The 27,620-nt window shown below is 41.4% G+C and overlaps 1 protein-coding gene across 1 annotated transcript; it reads right to left on the reverse strand.

Moving 5' to 3' along the window:
• olfml3b (olfactomedin-like 3b) lies at positions 1-21,740 on the reverse strand. The gene is made up of 3 exons (XM_084317189.1): positions 21,557-21,740; positions 18,412-18,697; positions 1-3,834 (listed from the first exon to the last, which is right to left on the reverse strand). Exons 1-3 carry the CDS (start codon positions 21,653-21,655, stop codon positions 3,050-3,052), a joined length of 1,170 nt encoding a protein of 389 aa, XP_084173315.1. The 5' UTR covers positions 21,656-21,740; the 3' UTR covers positions 1-3,049.
• Between the last annotated feature and the right edge of the window lie 5,880 nt (positions 21,741-27,620).

Below are 27,620 nucleotides of genomic sequence, written 5' to 3' on the forward strand. Positions count from 1 at the left end.
TTTAATCAAGCCACAAAGCACAGAGTTGGCACAGTTCCAAAAAAAATCCCACTAACAGAGCATTTAATATGTGAAGGAATGTAGGAATGTTGATGTTACAGATATGGCAACGTGTGGGGTTGTAGTTTAATCTGATGCGTCATAAAGGCTGCGGCGTCTTGTGAATGACCTCGAAATGAATTTTTATTGTAGAATGAAATTGGACCTGTTTCCTCAAACATATATATATATATGTATCAGGATATCTTTACAAGGTAATAGCACACCCTGGACCTCAAGCCTCTCAGGGTGGGGGTGCTGTTCTGAGACCAGATTTGCTCATAAGTCACAGTGAGGTTTATATGGTCATGTGACCCGAGCAGTGATCCTAGATCAGTACTCTTACAAAAAAAAATAAACTGGGCCCCGCTCTCAGACACATAAATATCCAAGTCTGCTCACCAATAGGGAGAGACCAAATGCCCTCACTGGGCCTGCAAACCCAGTTTACAAAGCCGCAAGTCGTCATATTTTTTACTTTAAGTTATTTATAAACCTATCCTTAATCCTAACCCTAAACTTAAACACTCCCACTACCAAAATGTCCTTCGGCCTTGGGTTTGCAGGCCCAGTGAGGGCATTTAGTCTCTCCCCTCACCAATATAAGGATGTTGAGGATGTTCTACGAGTCGGTGGTGGCGGGCGCCTTCTTGTACGCTGTGACCTGCTGGGGCAGCGGACTGAGAGCGGGGGATGCAAACAGGCTGGATAAGCTGGTCAGGAAGGCCAGTAACGTGGTTGGGGTGGAGCTGGACTCTCTAGCGGTGGTGGCGGAGAGGAGGAGCCTTGCTAAAGCTCCATGCCATCAGGGAAAACCCCTCCCACCCACTATACAAAGACTTGGCTGACAGAAGGAGCACGTTCAGTGCTAGACTAAGACTCCCAAGATGTAGCACTGAACGGCACAGGAAGTCCTTCATTCCAACAGCCATCAGACTTTATAATGCATCACTGTGCCTCACTGCATCACTGAGCACAGGGTGACAGTACCATCTTCGGACTTTTACTTTTTGACCATTTTACACTTACTGTATATTCTGGATATTTTTACTGTATATTTTATATTAGAATGTAACATAGGACATTTTATATTAGTATATCTTATATTAGAATGTAACATAGGAAATGTATATCCCGGACCATATTTTATTCTTAGGCTTATTTTTATTCTTATTCTGGACTTTTTGTTTTTGTCTACCTAAATGTTTACTGTGAGCGATTTGTAGTGCCAAATTTCCCTCGGGATGAATAAAGTATTTCTATTCTATTTCTATTCTATTCATAATCAACATGGACACACACAACTCTCATGACGGTAGAGGTGCATTTGAGCAATCTAATGAGGACCAATCAGACCCAAAGTCATCATGATAAGGTTTCCATTGCCACAAGTCACTCTGCCAATAGTGAGCAAATAACATTACGCCTTCAAATCTTTGAAATATATACAATGTTTGCATCTGGTAAAAATAGCACATTGCTACATATCACTCTATAATACTGCACTTTTTAACCTTGTTTGTCAAAACTTCAGACTCCAGTTCTGTGAGAAGTAATCTTCTACAATCTTAAAGAGGAGTGTCAGAGAGAAACCACTGACAACAAAGATCTTGTAGACTGTCTTCAGGGGTAAGTTCAGAAATGTGGACCCCTAGCCCTATTTTCTGCTTGGCGATCGGTAAAGTTCTTTCATGGCACAACCCATGCCGTGCTTCATACTGGATACCTGCAGCTGCAGCTAGTTTGCCACAAAACTATAAAGTTGCAACATGTAAAGTAATGGGGCCACACCTCAGTCTGTTAAAGCCCTGACATTTTAATTTAATTATTTAAACTTGAAAGGCAACTGAGGTTTCCCTAATTTAAGCATATAAAATCATTACAATAAGACAACAAGGTGGCAAAGAGCAAGGATAACAAATCAATTAAAACACGTACAACTTGATTGACAAAGGTTGGAGATCAAGGTTTTTAAACTCTGCAACAGAGGGGAGAATATCAAGCTTTAAGGACTGTTGGTTGGAGTTCATTCCATGAGCTAGAGGGGCATCATAGAGAAATACAGATTTACCCTGTTCAGAGCAAACTCAGAGCAAGGACCAGCCAGTCACTAGAATGGGTTATACGCATGGTTCTGGAAAAGCAAAGCAGATTGTTTTTGGGTGCAGTTTCCAAGTACTTTTCACAATGGTCCCATTAACGTTTGTTTATTTCGACAACCTGGCCAGAGCTGCGGGGTCCAGTGTGAAGCACAGCATGGGTTGAGCTGAGAAATTAACCCTTCAAGACCACTGAGCAGGACATAGGGCTGGGGGGTCCAAAATTCTGAACTTACCCTTTAAGCTTTTTATTTATTCATTATTATTATTTTTAATTAAAATGTTTGTATTGAATAGACAACATTTCGATCCACAAGGATCTCCCTCAAGATCTTTGCGGTGGATCCAAATGTTGTCTATCAAGATCATCGTAGGTCCAAACGTTGTCTATTCAATAAAGAAATAACTAGTTGCAAGCTTAAAGGGACACATCACTAAAAAAAACAATTCTGATTTATTTTGCACATCATCTCACATACATCCAAAAACTCTAAACAGTTTTGCACACATTAATTTAGTTTGACAGTTATTGAGAGTAAATGAGTGGCCAATGATTTAAATATGGCCACCAGTGATGTCATCAGGAACACCGAATCCTTGTGTTGTGTTAATTACAGCACCATGAAATGATGTAGATGAGAAAATAGCAATACCTTGTCTTATAGGGCCTGCTCCCTTATCATTTCATGGAGCTGTATTTAACACAACACAAGGATTCAACGTCCCTGGTGGCCATATTCAAACTCATTTACTTTCTAAACGAATGTGTGCAAAACGGTTTCGAGTTTTTGGACGTGTGTGAGATTGTATGTGCAAAAAAAAACATTGTTTTTTTGTTTTTGCCGAAGTGTCCCTTTAAGACAGCGTGCGGTTTCCTCTCTCTCTCTTCTCTCTAGACTCCGTCACTCGGCTCAAACCTCCAGCTTCTTCTTCATCACCAGCTTGTACAGGATCTGGTAGCCGTCGTCCCAGGCGTAGAGCAGCTGCTCCAGCGGGTTGTACTTCAGGCTGGCGTGGGACCCGTAGCGCTTGGGAAAGTACACCAGCGGCGCGTTGTCGTTGGTCACCATGCCGCTGACGTCGAACACGCACTGGATGCGCGAGCGGCTCGCCTGCTTGCTGTTGTACGACACGTACAGCGTGCCGCAGATGACGAAGGCCGCCTCGGCGTTCTCCCGCGGACACGCCGTGTCCCACGTCTGCTCCACATCCAGCGTGTCGGCGTCCATCTTGGCCAGGGAGATGTGCCTCTCGTTCTGCCGCGTGGCGTACACCGCCCACAGGCCCTCCTCGTCCACCGCCAGGTCCACCGTGGTCTCGGGGGTCAGGCCGTACGCCGGGAGGTGGTCGCGGAGGGCGAACACGGCGCTGTCGACCGCCGAGCCGTTCCTCAGGTCGTACTTGACCACCGTGGGCTCCTCGGTCTCCTTCACGTAGTAGGCGTGGCCCTTGTAGACCACGTGGCCGGTGCCCCTCCAGGCCGAGGGCAGCTTCCAGAGCTTGGCCAGGGACGCGCCCGCCGAGCTGGTGAAGTCCTGCACGGAGGCGTACTCGGTGACGGTGTCTCCGTCCGTGCCGTTGAAAACGTAGACCTTGCCGGACCGGCTGCCCACGTCTTTGGTCCACGAGCCCCTTTGGCCTCCGACCCTCTTCAGGATCTTCATGGCTTTTATGCTGGAGATCATGTCCCTGCAGTCTGGAGGAGGAGAGGAGTCTTGTTTTAACGACACGTGGCGACACCACCGCACCGCTCTACAGCGTGTTACAGAACGTCAAAACAACCTTTTTTAAACATATGTACATGTTTTAAGGGCTCTCCGTGCACAGGGACACAGGAGGAATATGGTGGCAGTTTATTGAAGAGAGTGGAAAGATGTAACAAGCCAGGAGCAGATAGATTGTTGTCATGACGATGGCTCTCCTCAGTGTGTGAGTGAGGATGGCTTGATTTAACATTTACATTTACATTTTGTCCTTTAGCTGACGCTTTTATCCAAAGCGACTTACAAGCTGACAACAGGCCCCCCCACCAGGGGCGTTTTTAGGGTTCGAAAACATTGGGGGCTTCAGCCCAGGAGGGTGGAGGGGGGTTTCCCCCCCCCCCCCCCCCATTTTTTTTTTCTTTTTTTTTTTTTTAAACACAGTAATACGCAATTTTAGAGTAATTAGAGATGAATACTGAAGAACTAGAATCATTAGAGGCTCTCAAAGTGAGGTCCATGTCCATGAGAGGGATCTGGGCAGTCCCCATAGAAAATTCAAAGTTAACAGGACCAAATCATCAGTTTCTTATTTATTTATTTAACCTTTATTTAGCCAGATAAAACATTGATCTGGTCCAAGAGGCCCCAACAGGAGTACAAATATACATATATACACATATATATATATATATACATATACTGTACATACATACACACATATACACCAATAACAAAATAAAAACAGTTAAGAATCATACACATAAGCAAATAAACAAACAAACAAACATATGCACAGCCTATGTACAAAAGAAATAAACAGTTAATCTCTAGTCTTTACAGTTTTCTTCAATTGCATAAACACTCAAATCAAAAGTATTACACAATTATCAAAACATTACACTCAAGGAGCAAAACATAGGCCCAGATTTGCACCTCTATAAGCACAATGTCAGCCTCACACTTTTTGCAAAACAATACACAGAGCAAAAAAGTATCTTGCCAGATCCAGCTAGGCAAAGAGATAATGTCTAGTATTTTCTGTACTCTATTTAAATTTTTTCAAAATTGTTTTTGTTTTACTGTAATTTTAACCTGTAGGCCTACTGGATACAGTATTTTATGTTTGTCTGATATTTGCTGAGCTTACAGTGTTATGCACATAGTAGCATGAAAACTGGGACATGTTTTGTTGTGATTCTCCATGTTGAAATGTTGACTGATTTGGTTATATGGCGAGAAAATTTATATTTTCATCAGTCTGCATCATTGATTTGGGTATATGGAGAGAAAATGTTTTTTTTCCAGCAGTCTGCATCATTGATTTGGGTATATGTAGATAAATAAATAATATTTTCATCAGTCTACAGCATTGGTCTTGTGTAGTGAATTTATTGTATATTTGCACATTCTCTGCGTACTTCACTTACAGTACTCTAATCACTGAGAAGTAGAATAGCTAAATGTGTTTTAGGTTAAGCACAGCAGTGTGAGTAACTGGTTCAAACAGAATTAAGTCATATAAAACGTGTGTTTCATATAGTAACAAAATGTAGTTTTTTTAAATTAGTGTATGGTTTTGACAAGTGTTTAATTTAGCAAAGGATCTGAGGTGTTCTGATAATTGTGTGTGTGGTTGTGCTAATTGTGTGTTTTGAAACACCGGGCCCCGTTTTAAAAATCATGCTTAAGCAATCGAAAAAAAAAAGTCTCATAAAAAAGATATTAGATTTTTGGGTATTTTCCTGCCTTTGGTCCGCTTTGCATTCACATCTCAAATGCAGGGTTCACTTGCAAGAGTGAATGAGCTTTCACACCACCCCAAACCAACCGGACTATCCGAGGAAATGAACCAGGGTTCGATTAAAGCTTATTATAGTTTATCACAGTATCATGAGCATGTCTTTGTCAGTGGACACTGGACATGGGTATGGAGGCTCCAGGTGCTGCTGCGTTAAAGTGCACATCTTCAATACCTATCTGTACTATTTAAAAGCACAGTGCAGGACACACTCAAAGGTTATCGCACCTCAGAGATGGCAGTGGACATGTATGACAGGACAAAGGCCATATGTAATGGCATCTTGTGGCACAAGCTCAGACCTCAGCTCAGGAGATCAGCTGAGACAGAGACTGTTCTATCCAGAGCTTGAGAGCAGGTTCTCATGAGTTGGATAACAACTTATGAGAGGCATACAGGCATGTTATCCAGCCTCAGACCAGTTTCTCTCAGTGGAATTGCTGCAACCCCTCGCCACACATTACAATATCCAACTATTGCCAGAGGAGATCACAGTTGCAAAGTGTTTCCTGGTCAGGACAGGCAGAGATGCAGTCCCTACTATCCAAAGTGTCTTTTCCCTCCTGGATGATGATGATAATAATAATAATAATAATAATAATAATAATAATAATAATAATAATAATAATAATAATAATAATAATAATAATAATAATAATAATAATAATAATAATAATAATAATAATAATAATAATAATAATAATAATAATAATAATAATAATAATAATAATAATAATAATAATAATAATAATAATAATAATAATAATAATAATAATAATAATAATAATAATAATAATAATAATAATAATAATAATAATAATAATAATAATAATAATAATAATAATAATAATAATAATAATAATAATAATAATAATAATAATAATAATAATAATAATAATAATAATAATAATAATAATAATGCATTTGATTTATAAGGCGCCTTTCAGGACACTAAAAAAAAAGTCCACAAATCGGTGAATGAAAAATTATAGGATCAAATGAAAACGACTTACTAAAAATGTTTAAAAGTACTAAAAACCAACAAAAAATACCAAACACTAACAAACATTCAGCAAAGACAATGGGGATGCTGACATAAAAAAAAGTAAAAAAAAAAGAAAAAAAAAGAAAAAAAATGTAAACAATTTTTCTTTTTTTTTTTTTTTTTTTTTAGGTCCGGGGCTAGGAGAAAAACATCCGGGGCTAAAGCCCCGGAAGCCCAGGGCTAACGACGCCACTGCCCCCCACCCCTCTGTACTTTTATCAAACAAAAAACATCTTATAATAGGTCCACAAGATCTACCCAGAGAGGGGACTGTACTGTGCCGTTTAGGTCCAGCTCCTTCAGTCAGTCCTGTTTTGTAGTCAGAGCCACTCAGTTCTGGAACACCCTACCAACTGAAATCAGACACTGTGCTACCTACCACACCTTTACAAAAAAACTCAAGACCTGGTTATTAACCAATCAAACATGTAATCACTTTTAATCATTTTATTGTGTATTTTATTATTGCTTTTATTATTATGTTGGATTATGTTGTAAATACTGTGTTGCACTGTTAATGTTTCTTACGGTATATATTATATTGTCGGTCTCATAACATCTTGCCAAAAGGACTACAGTTGCGAATTAGCCAGCTGGCTAAAACTGACACATTTACAGAAATGTTTATTAATGTGTACTGTCCTTTAAAAAAGAAAAGAAAACTGAAACTGAAACTGAACTCTGGCAGCTAAGGGTAAGTAAGATTGTTCGTCAAACAGTGTCGAACTTGAGTATTACACTCTTGAGTGCATAGTAGTATTTACATATTAGCATGATAGGTAGAAGTATAGTAGCATAGTAGTAAGGTACATAATAGTGAAAAGACAGTAAGTCGTTTTTGATTTTAGTTTTTAACTGATTACATTCGCAACAGGTGCGCAGCCACACCTGCTCCCAGGTCTGATCAGCTTGACCCAGGGCAGGTGTGGCTGATCCCAGGTCTGATCAGCTTGACCCAGGGCAGGTGTGGCTGATCCCAGGTCTGATCAGCTTGACCCAGGGCAGGTGTGGCTGATCCCAGGTCTGATCAGCTTGACCCAGGGCAGGTGTGGCTGATCAAACCAGCCAAACACAGTACATTGTTAGCATTGGTGTTTGCAGATCTAAGCAACAGGGCTGTGGTTTCAGCATAGCTACAGTAGTATCAATACACCTATTGCACCCTCTCTTCCAACCCCCATCCAATATCGGTTCACTGAGAGGGTAGGAACCAGGAATTATAATCTTAGAGGGAAACAGAAACTTCAGCAACCGGGTGCAAGAACCACTCTAAAATCTATGTGCATATCTGTTTGTGGAGTGAGATTATGGAATGGATTGGACGAGGAGGTTAAACTGAGTAAAACATAAACCAGTTTAAAATAAAGTTTAAAAAACAAACGAATATTGGAACGGTATAAGGAGGAGGGAGAACATGACGTTTGGCATTAAAAGGAATAGGTTATATGTAAGGGATAATGTATAGCTACGAGGTCATTGTCGCAAAATAATTGACCGACACGGTGTTCTAAACGCAGTGAAGGTCAATTATTTTGCGACAATGACTGAGTATAGCTATACATTATCCCGCTTATTACAGGGCTAACTTACTCACAATATACGTAATTCATTTCACACCATCGACAAGACGAGATCAAATGCAGACGCAGTTGTTCTGTTACTCCTCTGTCATCGCCGGCAGGTGTGTGGACTTGATTGCACCTGATGTAGTGCAGCTATGCATAATGGTAAAGCTTAGCTTTCGTGACTGCGATCAAAATGCTTGGCATTTTGGCGAATGTTAAGAATATGTATTAACTAGTCAGACTCATGTATGTCTTGTTGAGATGTCGGGGGAATGTGGGAAACAGAGCAATGTTACATGTTGTATATAGCAATTGATGGTCAGGGTGTGGGGAATGGAAATTCACAAGCTTTATTAGCTTCTTCCATCCCCCTTTTCAAACCATTAAGTGTTGTCTATTGTATTGTTTTGTGGTGGTTATTGTACTGTTTTGTGGTTGTCTTGTATTGTATAGGTTGCATGGTTTGAAATAAATAAATTAAACTGAAACCCTGGAGGTGGTGGTGTGGTGGAGGTGTGGCCAACTGTTCTGAGGTCTGAGAAGGAAGTGGTGTTTCAGACCAGCGTAAACAAATGTTCACTGGGACAGATCTATGCGCATCACGTACGATAATCTAGGTCAAGAGCCAGAACTATCTCCTTCTCAGAACCAGCCTCCACGTTATCGAGAACTACAGACCTGACAGTAAAGACCTGAAAGTAAGATTAAACGATTGTAGTTAACCTGTGTGTGAACATGGTGTGTGAACTAGCAATAAAATAAAATGATCCCAGATGGTGAGTTATTGACCTGTCATGGTTCATTCAGTGTGGACAGCAGTCGTTTAACATTATGTACGATTGTGTCTTCAGGTAACAGTTATGTTGCTGTTAAAATATTATATGACAAGTTGACAACATATCAAAGTGGGATTTAAAGCACCAATCCATGATATTTCTTTTCACCATATCAATGTGGGTTGATTTTACTCCTGTGTTTACTGGACATTACAAATAAACCTTTTACAGTCACAACATGCAGTGAATGCAATAAATAACAACATGTTGTCTAGTGTTAGTCATTGTATCTAGAACTAGAGATTATTGTTTTTGGTGCTGGGGCTACCCCTTTATTACAGTTTTTCTCAATTGCTTTGGTGCATTTCTCTGATCAGAATTAAAGTTCTCATAACTGTTAGTGCATTTCTCAAAACAATTAGTACAAACTGCAAAACCTAGGTGATAACCTGCAGAAGCGTGTCACTTGCTCAAAATGGATAATTCATTCCTCAAAAGCAAGTATTCATGTCAATGAAAGTGTCACTGTCATCAAAATAAAAAGTCCTGACACCATTGTTTATGAACAAGATAGTCAAATGGCTTTGCCATGTTTTCGTTATGACAGTTCACTCTGTAAGTGTTTTCCAATGCAAAAAAGTCAGATCTTGGTGACACTTTCTGAAAATGCTCAAGACAGCACTATACACTATTTGCACAGCCATTTGAAATCTACAGTTACACATTGCTGTATTTAGTGAGGTAAATGAGTACAAGACACGTATGTTTCACATTTTTACTGCATATGCTCTTTGCAATTTTAATTTGTTCACAGCATTGTGCAAAAGAAAAATACAAACTAATTTACAACAAACATAAGAAACACCCTTTGGCCTTTGGGTAGAGCTGTGCACAACTGTAAACAATATTGCAGTACATATTGGAACTGAATTGGAACATACAACATACACAGTACTGTAAATCATTCATTCACATCCAGACGTTCCTGTCTGTCTGGCTATTGGATTCAGGAATGGGGAGTAGGGAGGGAGATATTCCACCAGCATCCTTTCATGTGCTGCAAACCACTGTGTGACAAGAATTGCGTGGTGAAAACGCACATTATCCCATACAACAACGTACTTGGTCAGATGGTCGCCATTTAGACCCCTCTCATTCTCAGGGACTATGTCCCTGTAAAGAGTGTCTAAAAAAATCAGCAGATGTTGTGTGTTGTATGGACCAATGCGGGGCATATGGGTGAGGACGCCGTTTTCTGAGATGGCTGCACACATTGTAATATTCCCTCCTCGTTGGCCTGGGACATCAGTGGTTGCTCTCTGTCCAATGCGATTCCTTCCACGCCTTCTACCTTTTGCCAGATTGAAACCCGCCTCATCAACATAATATATGAATGTGTGCAGCGATTCCCTGGCATCCAGCTCCATTCAGGGGAAAAATTATAAAGAAATGTATAAAATTTGCTTGACAGATTTTGACAACTAGTTCAACATATTTGTATGTAATGACTCAAGCAATGAAATGAGGACTATTAGTTTTATAGGGAATGACTATTCAGCAGTCATAAGTATAGTTCATTTTGACTGACATGACCTAAGCAAATGATAATGTTATAAAACAGCAGAGAATTGTATGAAAGCAATTGATGCATGTCCAAAAGCATTTGCAATTTGTTCGGAGGAATGAGAAACTGCTACTATGATGTGCACAAATTACAAAATGTTGTGGAGGTTGAACTAACAGTTATGAGAACTTTAATTCTGATCAGAGAAATGCACCAAAGCAATTGAGAAAAACTGTAACATCTGGATCACTGATTGTGCCTCAACCGACGACCAATTAAGGATCCAAACAAATAGGCTATACTATCAAATATAAGAAATAATAATAGATACATATTTTCATTGTCTAATTGATAGATAGATAGATAGATAGATAGATAGATAGATAGATAGATAGATAGATAGATAGATAGATAGATAGATAGATAGATAGATAGATAGATAGATAGATAGATAGATAGATAGATAGATAGATAGATAGATAGATAGATAGATAGATAGATAGATAGATAGATAGATAGATAGATAGATAGATAGATAGATAGATAGATAGATAGATAGATAGATAGATAGATAGATAGATAGATAGATAGATAGATAGATAGATAGATAGATAGATAGATAGATAGATAGATAGATAGATAGATAGATAGATAGATAGATAGATAGATAGATAGATAGATAGATAGATAGATAGATAGATAGATAGATAGATAGATAGATAGATAGATAGATAGATAGATAGATAGATAGATAGATAGATAGATAGATAGATAGATAGATAGATAGATAGATCTATCTATCTCGCTACATGCACAGAGCCTACCGTTGCAAGTTTGTTTACTATTCAGACCATGGAATTCCTTCTGTGCTACCGGGCTGGCGCTCCAACAACGTGCAGCAACGACGTCATCACAACAAACCCCACGTGCGCACTCTGACCAATCTGCGGCCACTAGTCTGTGTTGACATCCCTCCATCACTGTCTGCCCCAGCATCCATCAAAAATGCAACATTCATGCTCCAGAATGTTCGCTCTCTTAACAATAAATCTCTCCTCATCCATGACATAATTACTGACAGAGATATAGATTTTCTATGTCTTACTGAGACATGGCAATACCAACAGGACTTCATTTCACTCAACCAAGCCACACCCCCAGGATGTTTACATCCAAAAGCCACGTACCCAGGGTCGTGGTGGTGGGCTGGCTGTAATACATCGGGCTGACTTTCTAGTCAAAGAGCTCCCAGTACCCACTGTCACCTCCTTCGAGTGCGTGGCTTTCTCACTACCTGGGCCTACACCACTCCAGGTAGTCCTCATCTACCGCCCCCCCAAAGCCTCCACCTACTTTATGTCTGACCTGTCTGAACTCCTCACCACTGTCTGCACCATGTGCTCATCCACACTCCTGCTTGGGGACTTCAATATTCATGTGGACAACACCAGCTGCTCCACAGCCATTGATTTCCTCTCACTACTGGACTGCTTCAATATCACACAGCACACAAATGGTCCCACCCACACCAAAGGTCATACACTTGACCTGGTCTGTTCCACTGGCATAATACCATCTGAGGTACAGTGTCTCGACCTGGCGGTGTCCGACCACCATGCTGTCCTTTTCACCCTCCCTGCTTCCCTACCCAAGCTTCGAAATGCACGCACCATCACCTACAGGAACATCAAAACAGTCAGTGCACCAGCTCTGACCAACCTGCTAACCATCCACCTGGCCTCAGCTCCCCCCAGCACCCAGGTGGATGGTCTGGCTGCCCACTACAACTCCGCCCTATCCCGCAGCCTGGACTCTCTCGCCCCCATCAAAACCCGGACTGTCACCTACACCCGTCCTGCCCCCTGGTACACCCCTGAACTCCGCTCCCTGAAGGCTGTCGGTCGCCAATTGGAGAGACTCCATAGAAGATCTGGCCTCACTGTCCACCTCGAGGCCTACAAGGACCACGTGCAGGCCTACAAGCTAGCTCTCATCAAGGCCAAAACAAACTACTATTCCACCCTCATCGGCAACCAGCAAAACCACCCCAGGACACTCTTCTCCACCATCAACCGGCTACTCCGCCCCCTCGACCCCCCCCGCCCATCTGGTGCCCACGACCTCTGCTCCAGGTTCCATGTCTTTTTCCAGGACAAGGTCAATACCATCTACCAGCAGCTAGCAGTGCCCCCCTCCTCCCCCTCACCTGCTCCTCCCCCTGGGTGCCCCCCCCCCAATGCAGCCTCTCCTCCTTCTCCCCGGTAAATGGTCCCCAAGTTGTCAAGCTCATAGCCTCAGCCAAAGCCTCCACCTGCTCACTTGACCCCATGCCTACCACCCTGGTCAAGATCTGCCTCCCTGCTCTCTGCCCCACCATGGTCAACATCATCAACTCCTCATTTGAATCTGGTCTCGTCCCCCCCTGCTTCAAAACAGCCTCCGTCACCCCCATCATTAAGAAACCCGGCCTCGACCCAGACGAGCTAAACAACTTCCGTCCGATCTCCAACCTTCCTTTCCTTAGCAAAATCTTGGAAAGAGCAGTGGCCGCCCAACTCCAACAATACATGTCCAACCATGAGCTCTATGAGCCTTTTCAATCCGGCTTCAGAACTCAACACAGCACAGAGACCGCCCTCATCAAAATTACCAACGACCTCCTCCTTGCAGCTGACTCTGGCCACATAAGCATCCTCATCCTCCTTGACCTTTCTGCAGCATTCGACACAGTCTCCCACTCCATCCTCCTCAACCGCCTATCCAACAACCTCGGCATCACTGGCTCAGCACTCTCCTGGTTTCAATCCTACCTCACCACCCGGACACAGTTCATCACCATCGGCGACTCCAGTTCCACCCCGGCCCCAGTCAACCAAGGCGTCCCACAAGGCTCCGTACTTGGCCCAATCCTATTCACCATCTACATGCTCCCCCTTGGTCAGATCATCCGCCGCCATGGCCTCAACTTCCACTCCTATGCCGACGACACTCAACTCTACCTCTCCACCAAACCATCCACCCATCTCCCCCCACACTCCCTTATCAACTGCCTGCACGAAATAAAAACCTGGATGTCATCAAATTTCCTCAAGCTCAACAACAATAAAACCGAGCTCATGGTTGTGGCACCCAAGGCCCTGCTCCGGAAGGTTGGGGATCTCACCCTCAACATTGACGGCTGCTCCATCTCCCCATCCCCTAAGGTCCGCAACCTGGGCGTTATCCTGGACTCCACCCTTTCCTATCAATCCCATGTAAATTCCCTCACCAAATCCGCCTTCTTTCACCTCCGAAACATTTCCAGACTCCGACCATCACTTTCCGACACCACAGCTGAGACCCTCATCCACGCCTTCGTCACCTCCCGCCTGGACTACTGCAACGGGGTCCTGTCCGGGGTCCCAAGCAAAACCCTGGACAGGCTCCAGTATGTTCAAAATTCAGCTGCCAGGGTTCTAACCCGCACCAAACCCTGGCAGCACATCACCCCCATCCTCATCCAGCTCCACTGGCTCCCCATCAAATCCCGCATCACCTACAAAACCCTCCTGCTCACCTACAAATCCCTTCACGCCCTGGCACCTCAGTACCTCACTGACCTCCTCCACCCCTACACTCAGTCACGGTCCCTGCGATCCACGGACACTGGTCAGCTCTCCATCCCCCGAACCAGACTGCGGACGTTCGGATAGATAGATAGATAGATAGATAGATAGATAGATAGATAGATAGATAGATAGATAGATAGATAGATAGATAGATAGATAGATAGATAGATAGATAGATAGATAGATAGATAGATAGATAGATAGATAGATAGATAGATAGATAGATAGATAGATAGATAGATAGATAGATAGATAGATAGATAGATTATATGTGATATTAGTGAGGGATTACCTGTGATATTAGTGAGGGATTACCTGTGATAGTAGTGATTAGTGAGGGATTACCTGTGATATTAGTGAGGGATTACCTGTGATAGTAGTGATTAGTGAGGGATTACCTGTGATATTAGTGAGGGATTACCTGTGATAGTAGTGATTAGTGAGGGATTACCTGTGATATGAGTGATTAGTGAGGGATTACTGATAGTAGTGATTAGTGTGTGTTTACCTGTGATAGTAGTGATTACATGATAGTAGTGATTAGTCAGTGAAAGGCATTTTTTATCTTCATCATTTCACTGAGCTATATTTTAACTTCCTGGCATAATCATAATGACATACATCTCACATCTCAACTTTTTAACTCAATACTCTCAAATCAAATTAATTGGTATTAAAGGGTTTATAGTTTATTTTTTTATATTTGAGAGAATTATTAGCATAATTAATCAGTCAGTGTTTCTTGTAAGGGGCACACCAATATTATGGAAAATGCGAAAATGAGGAAATTTGTTTATCGCGTTAATTAGATTAATTAATTACACAGCAAATTATCGCGTTATGAAAATTAACTCAAAATTAATTAAACAAATTATTATTATTATTATTTTATTTTTTTAATCTCATTCATTCCATAAAAACATAGAATAAACATTTACAAACTTTTTTTTTTAAATGGCCCATTTGCATGTTCTTGGTATCTGATTCTATAGGGACATCTATGGATCTCAGGGAATGTGTTCCCAGTGTCAGAAATACTGTGTATGTTACTAGGCTTGAGTAAATTGTAATGAACCAAATGAGAATATAATTTTTTTTTAATAATAATAATTGACTGTGAATAACACCATGCTAAAATTTACCAGACCTGAAAAATCTAAGCAAATGAATAAAGGGAAGATGATTAAACAGAAGGTTTTGTAGATACAGTACTGAATTCTGCCATCCGGACACATGCCATTTGAAATATGATTATAGAATATAAAATATATAAAATATTCGATCAAAACAAAATGGACACATATCTTAATCAAATTAACCTCCCCAAACTTTCAGAGGATGATGCTAAACAGTTAGAAACACCAATCACACTAGAGGAACTCAGGAAGGCCATATCCGAAATGCAAAGTGGTAGGGCTCCTGGAAGAGACGGTATCCCACCAGAAATGTACCTCTCATGTTGGGACATAATTGGACCCCTATTACTTAATATGATTTTATACTCAGTCAAGGAGGGGAACTTTCATAAGAACGACAATATTGCACTCATAACAGTCCTCCTTAAAAAAGACAAAGACCCCACCGAGTGCGGTAGTTATAGACCCGAAAGCCTCCTCGGAACCGATATCAAACTGTTCTCTAAGGTATTAGCCATCAGACTTCAAAAGCATATGACGTCTTTAGTTCATCCGGATCAAACTGGCTTCATAAGAAACCGTTTGATCACTGACAACATAAGACGATTACTATACGTACTAGATGCCAGCCAGGACGACACCACACCCAAGGCGATGCTGTCCCTGGATGCAATGAAAGCTTTTGATAGGCTGGAATGGTCGTATCTATGGGCAGTATTAGAAAGGATGGGGTTAGGAAAAGGATTCATTGATATGATTAAAGTATTATACAAAGACCCATCGGCCATGATTACAACAGGTATAATCACCTCCGGAATATTCCCGGTATCACGCTCTTCTAGACAAGGTTGCCCTCTTAGTCCCGGACTATTCGATTTATCACTAGAACCTTTAGCACAATATATAAGACAATCCCAACTCATAGAACCAATCGTAATCAAGGGCACACAACACAAAATTAGTCTATATGCGGACGACGTAATACTGTTCATGCAAAACCCTAACACCGCAATGCCTCATCTTCTCAAGTTGATTAATGACTTTGGCGACCTATCGGGATTTAAAATAAACTGGCCAAAGTCGGCTTTCCTTCCACTGAACGCCCCTGCAAAGAATACAAGTCTTCCAGAAGAAATACCAATGGTTAAACACTTTAGATGCTTGGGAGTTGAAGTATTCCCTACCATAAGCCAAACGGTGAAACACAATTACATAGAAATCCAAAATAAAATCAAATACGACCTTGACAGGTGGTCAAAACTTAAAAACTCAGTACAGGCAACTTGACAGGTGGTCAAAACTTAAAAACTCAGTACAGGCAACTTCATCAGCTCAATGCTTCCGTTACCCCCTCCAGATGGTTACTGGAAAAAATTACACTCTTCCGCATATAAATTTTTTGGAATAACAAACCACCACGTATAAAAAGATCCACCGCACAGAGAAACAAAGCCGACGGAGGGATGGCAATCCCAAATTTGTTCCACTATTTTAAGGCGTACACTTTAAGACCACTGACAACCTGGTTTGAACCCCAAGCATCAGTATCCTGGAGAAATTTAGAAGTAAATATAGTAGCACCACAGAGACTGCAGGACATAGTATACACCAAAATATCAATTAAGCAATGCGAACTGAAATTTGGCCCCATAATTACACATGCGATCCGGATATGGCGTGAAACACAAAAAAAATATTCTAATCCACATAAATGGCATAATCATACTCCCTTATTCAATAACAATGCACTCCTGATTAGAAAACGACCTATAAGATTCCCTAGATGTGAAAAGCAAGGCATACATACATTAGGAGATGTTTTCAACAAACAGGGTATTTGTAGCTATGATGAAATAGAAAAAAAAAATTATCTCACCGGTTCCACATATCTTTTTTACGCACAATTATTGTTATGTTTGAAGACTCACGGTGTTCCATTAAGGATACCAATTGCACACCACAGATACCACACATTTTTCTATGAAAGAGAGACATCGAGAGGTTTTGTATCAGATTTTTATCATCGATTACTAACGGCTTCGTATGAAACCCTCCACCTAGACTCTGTTTGGAGGAGGGATATACCAGACCTAGAAAAAGATTTTGATTGGCAAGAAGCCTGGGCAAATGTTCGACTTGCATCAAGGAACCCGGACCATCAACAAATCAATCTTAACTATATTCATAGGACATACTTGACTCCTATAAGACTCCTATAAGACTCCAAATGCTCCTTATGTACAAATGGGGACGAGGGGACATTTATGCACATGTATTGGGACTGCCCACCAGTTAAGATATTCTGGGAAGAAGTGACCCAGCAATTATCAAATCTCTTAATTCTGAATATACCTGTACACCCCTCTATATTACTGCTGAATGATGTTTTTGAATATGCAGTACCTATACAGCAAAAGAGATTGGTTTTATCTGGTATTACAGTGGCTAAAAAACTGATAGCATCACGATGGTTTCAACCGGAAAAAATTTGCTGAAAGGTCTGGATTCTTACATATCTCGATGTGATTTATCTAGAAATATCTACAGCAAGAATTTTGGGTCTCAACGAATCCAAATTGACAATGTGGTTAGAGAGAATAAAAGCTAGCATTTAATGGTAGTGTCTGGTTAGGAGCGAAGGATAATGGATGGATTATCCATTGGGGGGTCCAGGGCGGGGGGTGCGAGCAAGAGCATATGTGTGTAGGGGAATAGATAGCAGGTATTAGGGGTATATCTTGTATAAGACATTTATCCAAACGGTGAGTTAACTGATGTACACTGTTTTACAATGCTTGTATATCTAATCGTGTGTTGTCATGTTTGTTTATGTGTTTGTTTAAAAAATAATAAAAAAATAAAATACAAAAAAAGAATATAGAATATCGGGCCTAAAATGGTTATGCGATTAAAATGCGATTAATTAGATTAATTAATTACAAATCCTGTAATTAATTAGATAATTTTTTTTATCTTCTGACAGCACTAGAAATTAGCATCCATCTTCTTGTCTGACTCTGGAGAAGACGATATGCGCATATCCCATAATGTCGACGTGTTCCTTTAAGGCCACCGTACCTGAGAGTTTGGTGTACTTGGCCTTGTTCTTCTCCTTCACCAGCAGCACCTGCTGTTCCACCAGCTTGTCGTCCACATCCACGCAGGGCTGCGCCCCGTTCTGGGTCTCCAGGTAGTCCATCTCTCGCTCCACGCGGTCCACGCGCGTCCCCACGCCGTCCAGGTTCACGCGCAGCACCTCCTTCTCCTTGTCCAGGTTCTCCAGCTGGGACACCATCTGCAGCTTCAACTCCCGCAGCTCTGAGGCGTAGCGGTTGGTCTGCTCGTGCCACAGAGAGATGCGGTCCTGTTCCCAAACGGGCACACATCAGGTTGTGTTGTGTCAACGACGCGACACAACAATTCACAATCACTCTTTCTTTCTCTTTTTCCCTTTCTCTTTTTCCCTTTCTCTTTTTCCCTCTCTCCCTTTCATTCTCTCTCCCTTATTTATTGTTGTCCTTGTATACTATTGCAGTTTGCTACTGTCATTTTGTATTTTATTTATTTATTACTTCAGACTTTTACTTTATAAATCGACACTTTACAATTTTACACGTATTACTGTACATTTTACTACTGTATATTATTGTATATTTTGGGGTGTATATTTTAGAATGTATATACATTATCTCAGAATATATATCCCTGACTGTATTTTATTCTTATTCATGATTTTAAATTTTTGACTACCTTACTTAAATGTTTACTTTGAGCGATCTGTAGTGCTGAATTTCCCTCGGCATCAATAAAGTACTTCTAATCTATACATATAGGCAGAATAAATCAGAATAAACGATATAAACTCAGCTAAGACAGTTAATACAAGTCGACACCAGGGACCGGAGATCATACTACTCATGCAGCAAAAGAAGGAAGAAGCTTCAGAGTCAGTTGGAGGGCATTCCAGGTGTTGGAGGATAATGTGCAATAATGGTTGAGGATAATGTCCAAAGGGGATACAAATAAATATGTATATAATAAAAGAGACAAAAGTCAAAACATACTGATACATGAGTCAACAGATTGTATAAACTCATCATATTCACCAAATATAATAAGTATAATGGGTTTGTCTTTGTGAAACCGGTGCAAAGACACATCAACAAGGATTAGTTGACTATATGCATATTATATATTTTTTTTTTTTATCAACTTTTTCTCCCATTTTCTATATTTTCTCCCATCCCAATTTCGTATCATCCAATTCAACCCTCCCCTGTCACAAACGCTGTTTCTTGCCTCCCACAAGCCGGCTGCAATGTGGACTAAGTCATACATAGCACAAGTCCCCTCCGGTACTTGAGGTAACAGCAGTCGCATCTTTTCACCTGCGCAGCTCGATCTCTCAGTGGCAAGGAGTAACGCGTGGGAGGCTCACGCTGCCCCCGACACTTCCTGATTCTACTGCGCAGGCGCACCAACCGACCTGTAGGAGTCGCTGTCCACAACGCCCGATCCCCACCCATCAGTTTCCCACCCCCTAATACGGCCAATGTGTATTAGTATGAACGACCAGCTAAACTGAAAGCAATGTGGAGCGCTGGGCTCGAACAGGCAAGCCCAGCGTCTCCGTCATTCGTGGTGAGCGCCTTGCCCACTACGCCACGTAGCCGCCCCATATTATTTTATTTCTATGACTACATGCATCGATTAGACACCAAGTACTTCAGTTCATAGGCTACTACTTTATGTCACTTTATGTTAAAAGAAATCCAAACTATCCCTTTAAGAAATCCGCTTTGTTACTGCTTTGATTTTAGCGTAGGACACCAACACGAAAGGCAGGCTTTTAACACCACAAAAAAATTAAACCTTAAATACACTCTATTGATGCAGGTTTCAGTACATAATGCTGGTAATTTCCCCAAGGGGATTAATAAAGGAACGCTCAACGCTTGGTTTGACTTGATAAAATGGCTCTGAGTTGAAATACATGTGGTCATAGAAATAGACTAATGCTTCTAACTAATTCCCAACAATGTCCATCCCAAGGGGAGAAAGAGTAGGTTTTTTGTGTCCAAGCTAGACACCAGATACAGCCCGTAGCAGGAAGTGGTGCACGGCACAGGGGGGCTGCAGGAAGGGGGGCAACTTCCCCTCTCCTCTCTTAGGTCCCCAAGCTGTTTCCAGATTGAGAAATCGGAATACAATTTGTCAAACGATGCCATAAAAAAAGACACTTTCAACATGTAACTTAACCAAAGGCTCCCGTCAAGGAGACACTTGCATCACAGTCCGTTGTGTTTTATAAGAGGCCCGTATAGGGATCAGAGTCTGATGCCTTCTCCAGAGATCAGACCTCCCATGTAGGCCATAACCTTATGCAGTGGAGCTCCTAGCATTTTCAAGGAAGTGTCCTTTTTTGTAGATTTTAGTAGAAGATCTGTGTACGACAGTGTGTTGTATGATAGTGAGCTTTATGGAAAAGAAAATGTGTTTATCATTTATCAGTCTCTCTCCATTCATCATAGAAGTATTTCAATATGTACATTTTACAAACTGCTGCTTTAAGATGTACTCACACATCATCACTGACTTGACAGCTCATCAATATTACACTATATAACATAAAATATTAAATGACATTAGATTAGATTCAAATGTATTGTCATTATACAGCACAAGTACAGTACAACGAAAATAAGTTTGGCATCTGACCAGAGTGCAACTGTAACAGTAAAGTGCAATAGAATATACAATGTACAGGTGAAATGTGTATAAAATATATAAATGAGTACTACTGAGTGTAGTGCTAATCAGATGTATGTACAGAGTTGTAGTATTAATATGTACAGTGATACAGGTATAAAGACACTATGGTAGTAAGTCATACTGGCCAGCAGCGTAACTAGTAGGTAAGGGATATAGATATAGTATCTACAGATATGTGAAAAGGATTATATGCAGGTATGTACATAATGGGATAGATGGTATAGATAAATATATGTAGTATATGGTATATAGTGTATATACAGCATTATTGTACATGCTATCCTAGAGTTATATGGGTTATTATTACAGAGAGAGAGAGGCAGCATTTCCCCAACATTTGCCCCATGTATCTTTACACATCTGTATTGCGTTCCCTGTCCCAGAAAAACGTCCTCTCAGAGGCACCCTGAAGCCCAGAGGTCCGGCTGGGAAAACAAAGGTGGAATCTTACCTCAATGCCCAACAGTCTCCGCTCCAAGTAGTCAATCAGAGCCTGGTGCTGAGCACTGGCAAAGCAGGCCAAAGTAACCAACACGACAAGTGCTCTCATGTTGTTGTGGTGGTGAGGTGGTGCAGTCGGAACGCACTGAGCCCTCGTACTGTACTCTTTGTCGACGGTATATAGGCGAGTGAGAGTGAGGGAGCCAGCGGATTCCCACAGACCTGACTGGAATGTTTTAGTAAGCACACAGGGAGGAGCTGAGCACATCTGGCACGGCTGGAAGCACATAGTCTCAAGGAAAACCCTGGTGCAGCCAACTCTCCTTTTTCATTCTCACGTCTGTCCCGTATCGTGTGTCATCACCGGTGAGGACTAATTGATGAAACGCAATAATGACATTTCTACCTTGTTTTTATTTTGTTTTCGTTTTTTTCTTTATGATTATGTGGGACTGGAAGCTGTGTCTTCTCTCTACAATATGGAGAATCAATTAGAGATAGATAGGGCCACATGATGGGGAGGGGGGGGCGGTGATGGGAAGCACTGGAGGAGGGATCCAGGGGAGAAATGGCTACATTTTGAACACCCACTCAGTTACAACAGAATAGTAACTGAAAAAGACACAGGGAACACATAAAACATTAAGGTAACGCTTTAGTTTAGGATCATCATAATGATTAACGGGGCACTTTACCGCAAAAGAAACGTTGATTTATGTTGCACATAATCTCACATCCATCCAGAAACTCTAAACATTGAGTGTAAATGAGACATTGAATCCTTGTGTTGTGTGTTAATTACAGCATTGTGAAAAATAGCAATACCTTGTCCTATGGGGACTGCTACCTTATAATTTTATTGAGCTGTAATTAACACAACACAAGGATTCAATGTCCCTGATGAGATCACAATAATAACAAACTATCATTACACATGGGCAAAACAGAGTCCATTCTCTTCGGTTCAAATAACAAACTCAGCAAGACCGACGGCTTCTCAGTTACAGTGGGTGACAATATTGTCACAAGGAAAGATGAAATTACCTACCTGGGTTCCATCCTAGAGGCTAATCTCTCCTGTGACAAAATGGCATCCAATGTAATAAAAAAAGTCAACCAACGAACTCGATTCTTGTACCGGATCTCCTCTCTGGTAAACAAGAATACCCTGAAGACTCTGGCAGAAGCACTCATTCAGGGGTACTACGACTATGCTTGCACCTCATGGTACCAAAGCACCTCAAAGGCGCTAAAAACAAAATTACAAACATCTCAAAACAAACTGGTCAGACTACTGCTTGACCTTACTCCTAGAACCCACCTCACCCCTGCCCACTTTGACAACCTAGGATGGCTTAGAGTAGACGACAGAGTACAGCAACTTGCAATGGGCCTGGTCTACAAGATACACTACACGACCAAGGTACCCATGTACATGTCAAAATACTTCCCAAAGGTCAGTGAATACCACGATCACAACACCAGAGGGAGCTCCACAAATCATGTTAAACCCAGATTCGGCTCAAATAAGGGACTAAACACGTTTCGCAATTATGCCACATCAATGTGGAACGCCCTACCCAAAGCTGCAAAGGAATGTGGATCACTACCCACTTTCAAAACCTCTCTCAAGGGACACCTACGGGAGACTGCAATTCAACACTGGCCCCTGTAAATATCCTAACCCAACCCCCTCCAATGTACAGTCATTTACCTAGTATGGTTTTGTCAATAGTCCAATGTACAATTTTGTTTGTTTGAACAGTGTCTCCCCCCCCCCCCCTCAATGTACAGTTTTGCTTGTTTATACAGTGTGCCCCCCCCCCCCCCCCAACCACCTCCAATGTAGATTACCCAGTATGGTTGTCAATATCCCAGTGTACCCAACCCCCCCCCACCCAACCTCCTCCAATGTACAGTTTCTACGTCAAATGTATATACTCCCGTTTCCTGACTCCTTCTGTATCACAAACAGTACTGTATTTGCAAATCTGGTATGTCATAAATGTATAGATGTAGCAGTACTGACTATCTGTATGTCATGTATGTCATATATGTCCTGATGAATTGAAAATGGGGGACCCTGATGTAAACAAGACGAAAGTCTTTCTCTGGTCTGCATCCCCTTAACAATTGTGTGTATTGAGCTGTACTGTATTGTACCCATTCTGCAATCTGTTAATAAAGTTTTCAATCAATCAATCAATCAATCAATCAATTCAATCAATCAATCAATCACTGGTGGCCATATTCAAACTCATTCACCCTCATTCAACTAAATGAATGTTTGAACTGTTTAGACTTTTTGGATGTGTGTGAGTATAGTGCAAAATAAATAAGCATTGTTTTTTGGTGAAGTGCCCCTTTAAGTACTTGGGAACTAATGAAGAGATATATGTTAATTAAATGTGCACAATGTAGCTTTGGGAAGTGGGGGGGAAATGCTATGGTATATTTTTACAACTGAAAAATAATTATATAATCTTCCTGAGAGAAAAATGGGGTCACTGGGACCCTGATGCCAGAAATCTGCCTGAAAAGTTACTGTCTGTTTCATCTCTGTCTTATGATGGATCAGTGTCTGGCCACTCCCTTACAGTGGCCTCAAAATTATTTAGTTTTGATTTACGATGTCACAACATAATTCTATGAACTGTACGTATGGTAGATGTATTTTGTAAACTAATAGCAGGCTCTGTGAAAGGAACAAAATGTCTCTCCCCAAAGTACATAGCGCATCTTTAAGAAATCGTTGATTAACCATCAGTTATGTCTCAGAGCTGCAGATGTCTGCAGAAAAATCCTTCCAGAATGACCTCTGTTTTGCTTTCCAGTGACACATTCAGAAAAGTAACTATCCATTTCAAATGATCTTTTGCCATCTACCTGCTTGCCTCTAATTCTAAAAGGTAATAAATAATATGTCCCTCCTAAGCTTGTTCACAATTGAGATCTGTTTTATTGTTTGTGGCCAAATACTAAATGTTTTGTGTTCTTGAGGGTTCAAGACAGGAGTGTTGTTGATGATACTGCTATATGATTGAGTCCTGTGTGCGGTTGGCTAATTAAAAGGCCCTGACTAACTGGCACCCCAAGCAACCATTCATACCATTACAATTAGTGCTGTCAGGCGATTAAAGAAATGTATCTAATTAATTACAGGATTTGTAATTAATTAATCTAATTAATCGTATTTTAATCGCATAACCATTTTAGGCCTGATATTCTATATTCTATAATCATATTTCAAATTGCATGTGTCCGGATGGCTTAATTCAGTACTGTATCAACAAAACCTTCTGTTTAATCATCTTCCATTTATTCATTTGCTTAGATTTTTCAGGTCTAGTCTATTTTAGCATAGTGTTATTCACAGTCAAAGATAAAAAAAGATTTATTGATATTCTCATTTGGTTCATTACAATTTACTCAAGCCTATAACAGACACAGTATTTCTGACACTGGGAATACATTCCCTGAGATCCATAGATGTCCCTAGAATCAGATACCAAGAACATGCAAATGGAGCATTTTTTTTTAAGTCTGTAAATGTGTATTCTACACATCTAAAAAATATATTTTTTATAAATTTTTTGTTAATTTTCATAATGCGATAATTTGCTCGAATTAACACGATAAACTGACAGCCCTAATTACAATACTTCCTTGTTAGTTCCTAGATTGTTCTACGTGCACCACCGAGGCCATGGATCAGCTTCTTACCGTCTTCTGTCCCTAGTCTGTCGTTGAGTTCATTGCTGGGTTAAGTACTTCTATTCTATTCACATAATATGCTTACTACATATATCTATTCTATTCACATATATGCTTACCACATGTATCTATTGCTATGTCCGCCCATCACAATCACGCAAACTGTCTAACGCCTGTCCCTGCATGTCCCTGTCTCCCTATCTCCCTGAGAGTGGCTGTCTCGTGGTGATGACCGGAGTAGCGGACGTCCCGTGATGATGACCGGGAGGATGTGACCCTCTCTGTGCCGCCCCATGCCTCAAATAGATCCGCCATCAGCTCTATTTAAAAATATTTCAAAATGTTCAGTTGCTATCGCATGCACTTATCTGTGTTTCATTACGCATATGAGTGCATGCTTACCAACTGTTCGCCCGTTTTATTGCAACACTACTATCACCGACATCTAAGAAGGGAGATCCCCCCTTGATAGCCATGAAGTGCTTTGAGAAGCTAGTAAAGGGCTACATCTGCTCCTCCCTCCCCATCAACCTGGACCCCCTGCTATTTGCATACCGCCCCAACAGGTCCACGGAGGACGCCATAGCCCATGTGCTGCACACAGCAGCATCACACGTGGACAAGAGGCAGGGGAACTATGTGAGAATGCTATTCATCGACTACAGCTCAGCATTCAATACCATAGTCCCCTCCAAACTCATAGCCAAGCTCAGGGACCTGGGCTTGAACTATGACCTCTGCCAGTGGGTCTTAGACTTCCTGACGGGCAGACCCCAGGTGGTGAGAGCAGGCAACTGCACCTCCTCATCCATCACCCTCAACATAGGGGCCCCCCAGGGCTGTGTTCTGAGTCCCCTCCTCTACTCCCTGTACACACATGACTGTGTGGCTCAGCGGAACAACAACACAATCATCAAATTTGCTGACGACACAGTAGTGGTGGGCCTGATCTCTGCAAACGACGAGAGGGCCTACCTGGAAGAGGTCATGGTCCTGGCGGGATGGTGCCAGGAGAACAGCCTCTCACTGAACGTCAGCAAAACAAAGGAGATGATTGTGGACTTTAGGAGGTCGGGGGTCAGGGACTACAGCCCCCTCAGCATCGACAGGGCACCGGTTGAGAGAGTGAACAGTTTTAAGTACCTCGGAGCCCACATATCCGAGGACTTGACATGGACCACACACATTGACAGTGTTGTGAAGAAGGCACGACAACGCCTCTACTTCCTCAGGCGCCTAAGGAAGTTCCAAGTCAGTCAGAAGATCCTTAAGAACTTCTACTCATGTACAATAGAGAGCATCCTGACTGGCAATATCACCTCCTGGTTTGGGAATAGCACCGCACAAGACCGAAGCAGACTACAGAGAGTGGCACGTTCAGCCGAACGCACAATTGGAGGGGGGCTTCCCACTCTCCAGAACATTTACAACACGCGGTGCAGGGGTAAGGCTAAGAGAATTATTAAGGACTCCAGCCACCCAAACAACTGCCTCTTTGAACTGCTGCGGTCAGGCAAGCGATACCGGAGTCTCATGCCAAGCACAGAAAGATTCAGAAGAAGCTTCTATCCCCAGGCCATCAGGTTGCTCAACGAACAATAACACTATGCAACAACCATCAAATGCACTCACAACACACACATCCACACGCACACACTCACTTTAAACAAACAACACACTGCAGCACCCACTCTCCACACTTTAGAACACCTAAACACACTTTATATTTATTGGTAAAGGATTTGCACTACAACCCATACCTCAGTACACCTTACTGTAAATTGTACCTAAATTGTACCTCATCCCATTTCTGCTTTGCACTATTGTATATTAGTATATTGCATAGTATATTGTATATTGTATGGTAACTCAGTTACTCTATTCTGCATCGAACATTGTACATATGTATATACTGAACACTGTGTCTACGTACGTGACTTCTATTTTTACTTCTATTTTTACATGCTATACTATTTTATTTTATTTCATACTTATCTTTTGTTTAGCACAGTCTCTGGAGCGTAACAGAAAGAAGCATTTTGTATAAAAGTATTCTGTACTTCTGTATGACAACTATTAAAGAAACTTGAACTTGAATGGCCCTTCTAAGGTTTCTCTCCTCCACATTGCCTGTGGTGCATTTTTCCCTATTGCTAGGTTTTAGTGAGTTTTTCCTTACCTTCACGTGGGGTATTTCTGGGAGTGTTGCATTCATTTATTTGATTTATTAAAAAAATATTTGACTTTATGGTGTTTTTGTTTTGTTCTTGATTTATTGTGATGTTTCTTCTTGACTTGTTTAAAGAAGACGTGTCCGGCCCATGGGGACATTAACGTGTGTTGTCGGGCCTTACAAATGA

This window comes from Notolepis coatsorum (genome assembly GCF_963971535.1).
Source record: "Notolepis coatsorum genome assembly, chromosome: 6".
Lineage (NCBI taxonomy): Eukaryota > Metazoa > Chordata > Actinopteri > Aulopiformes > Paralepididae > Notolepis > Notolepis coatsorum.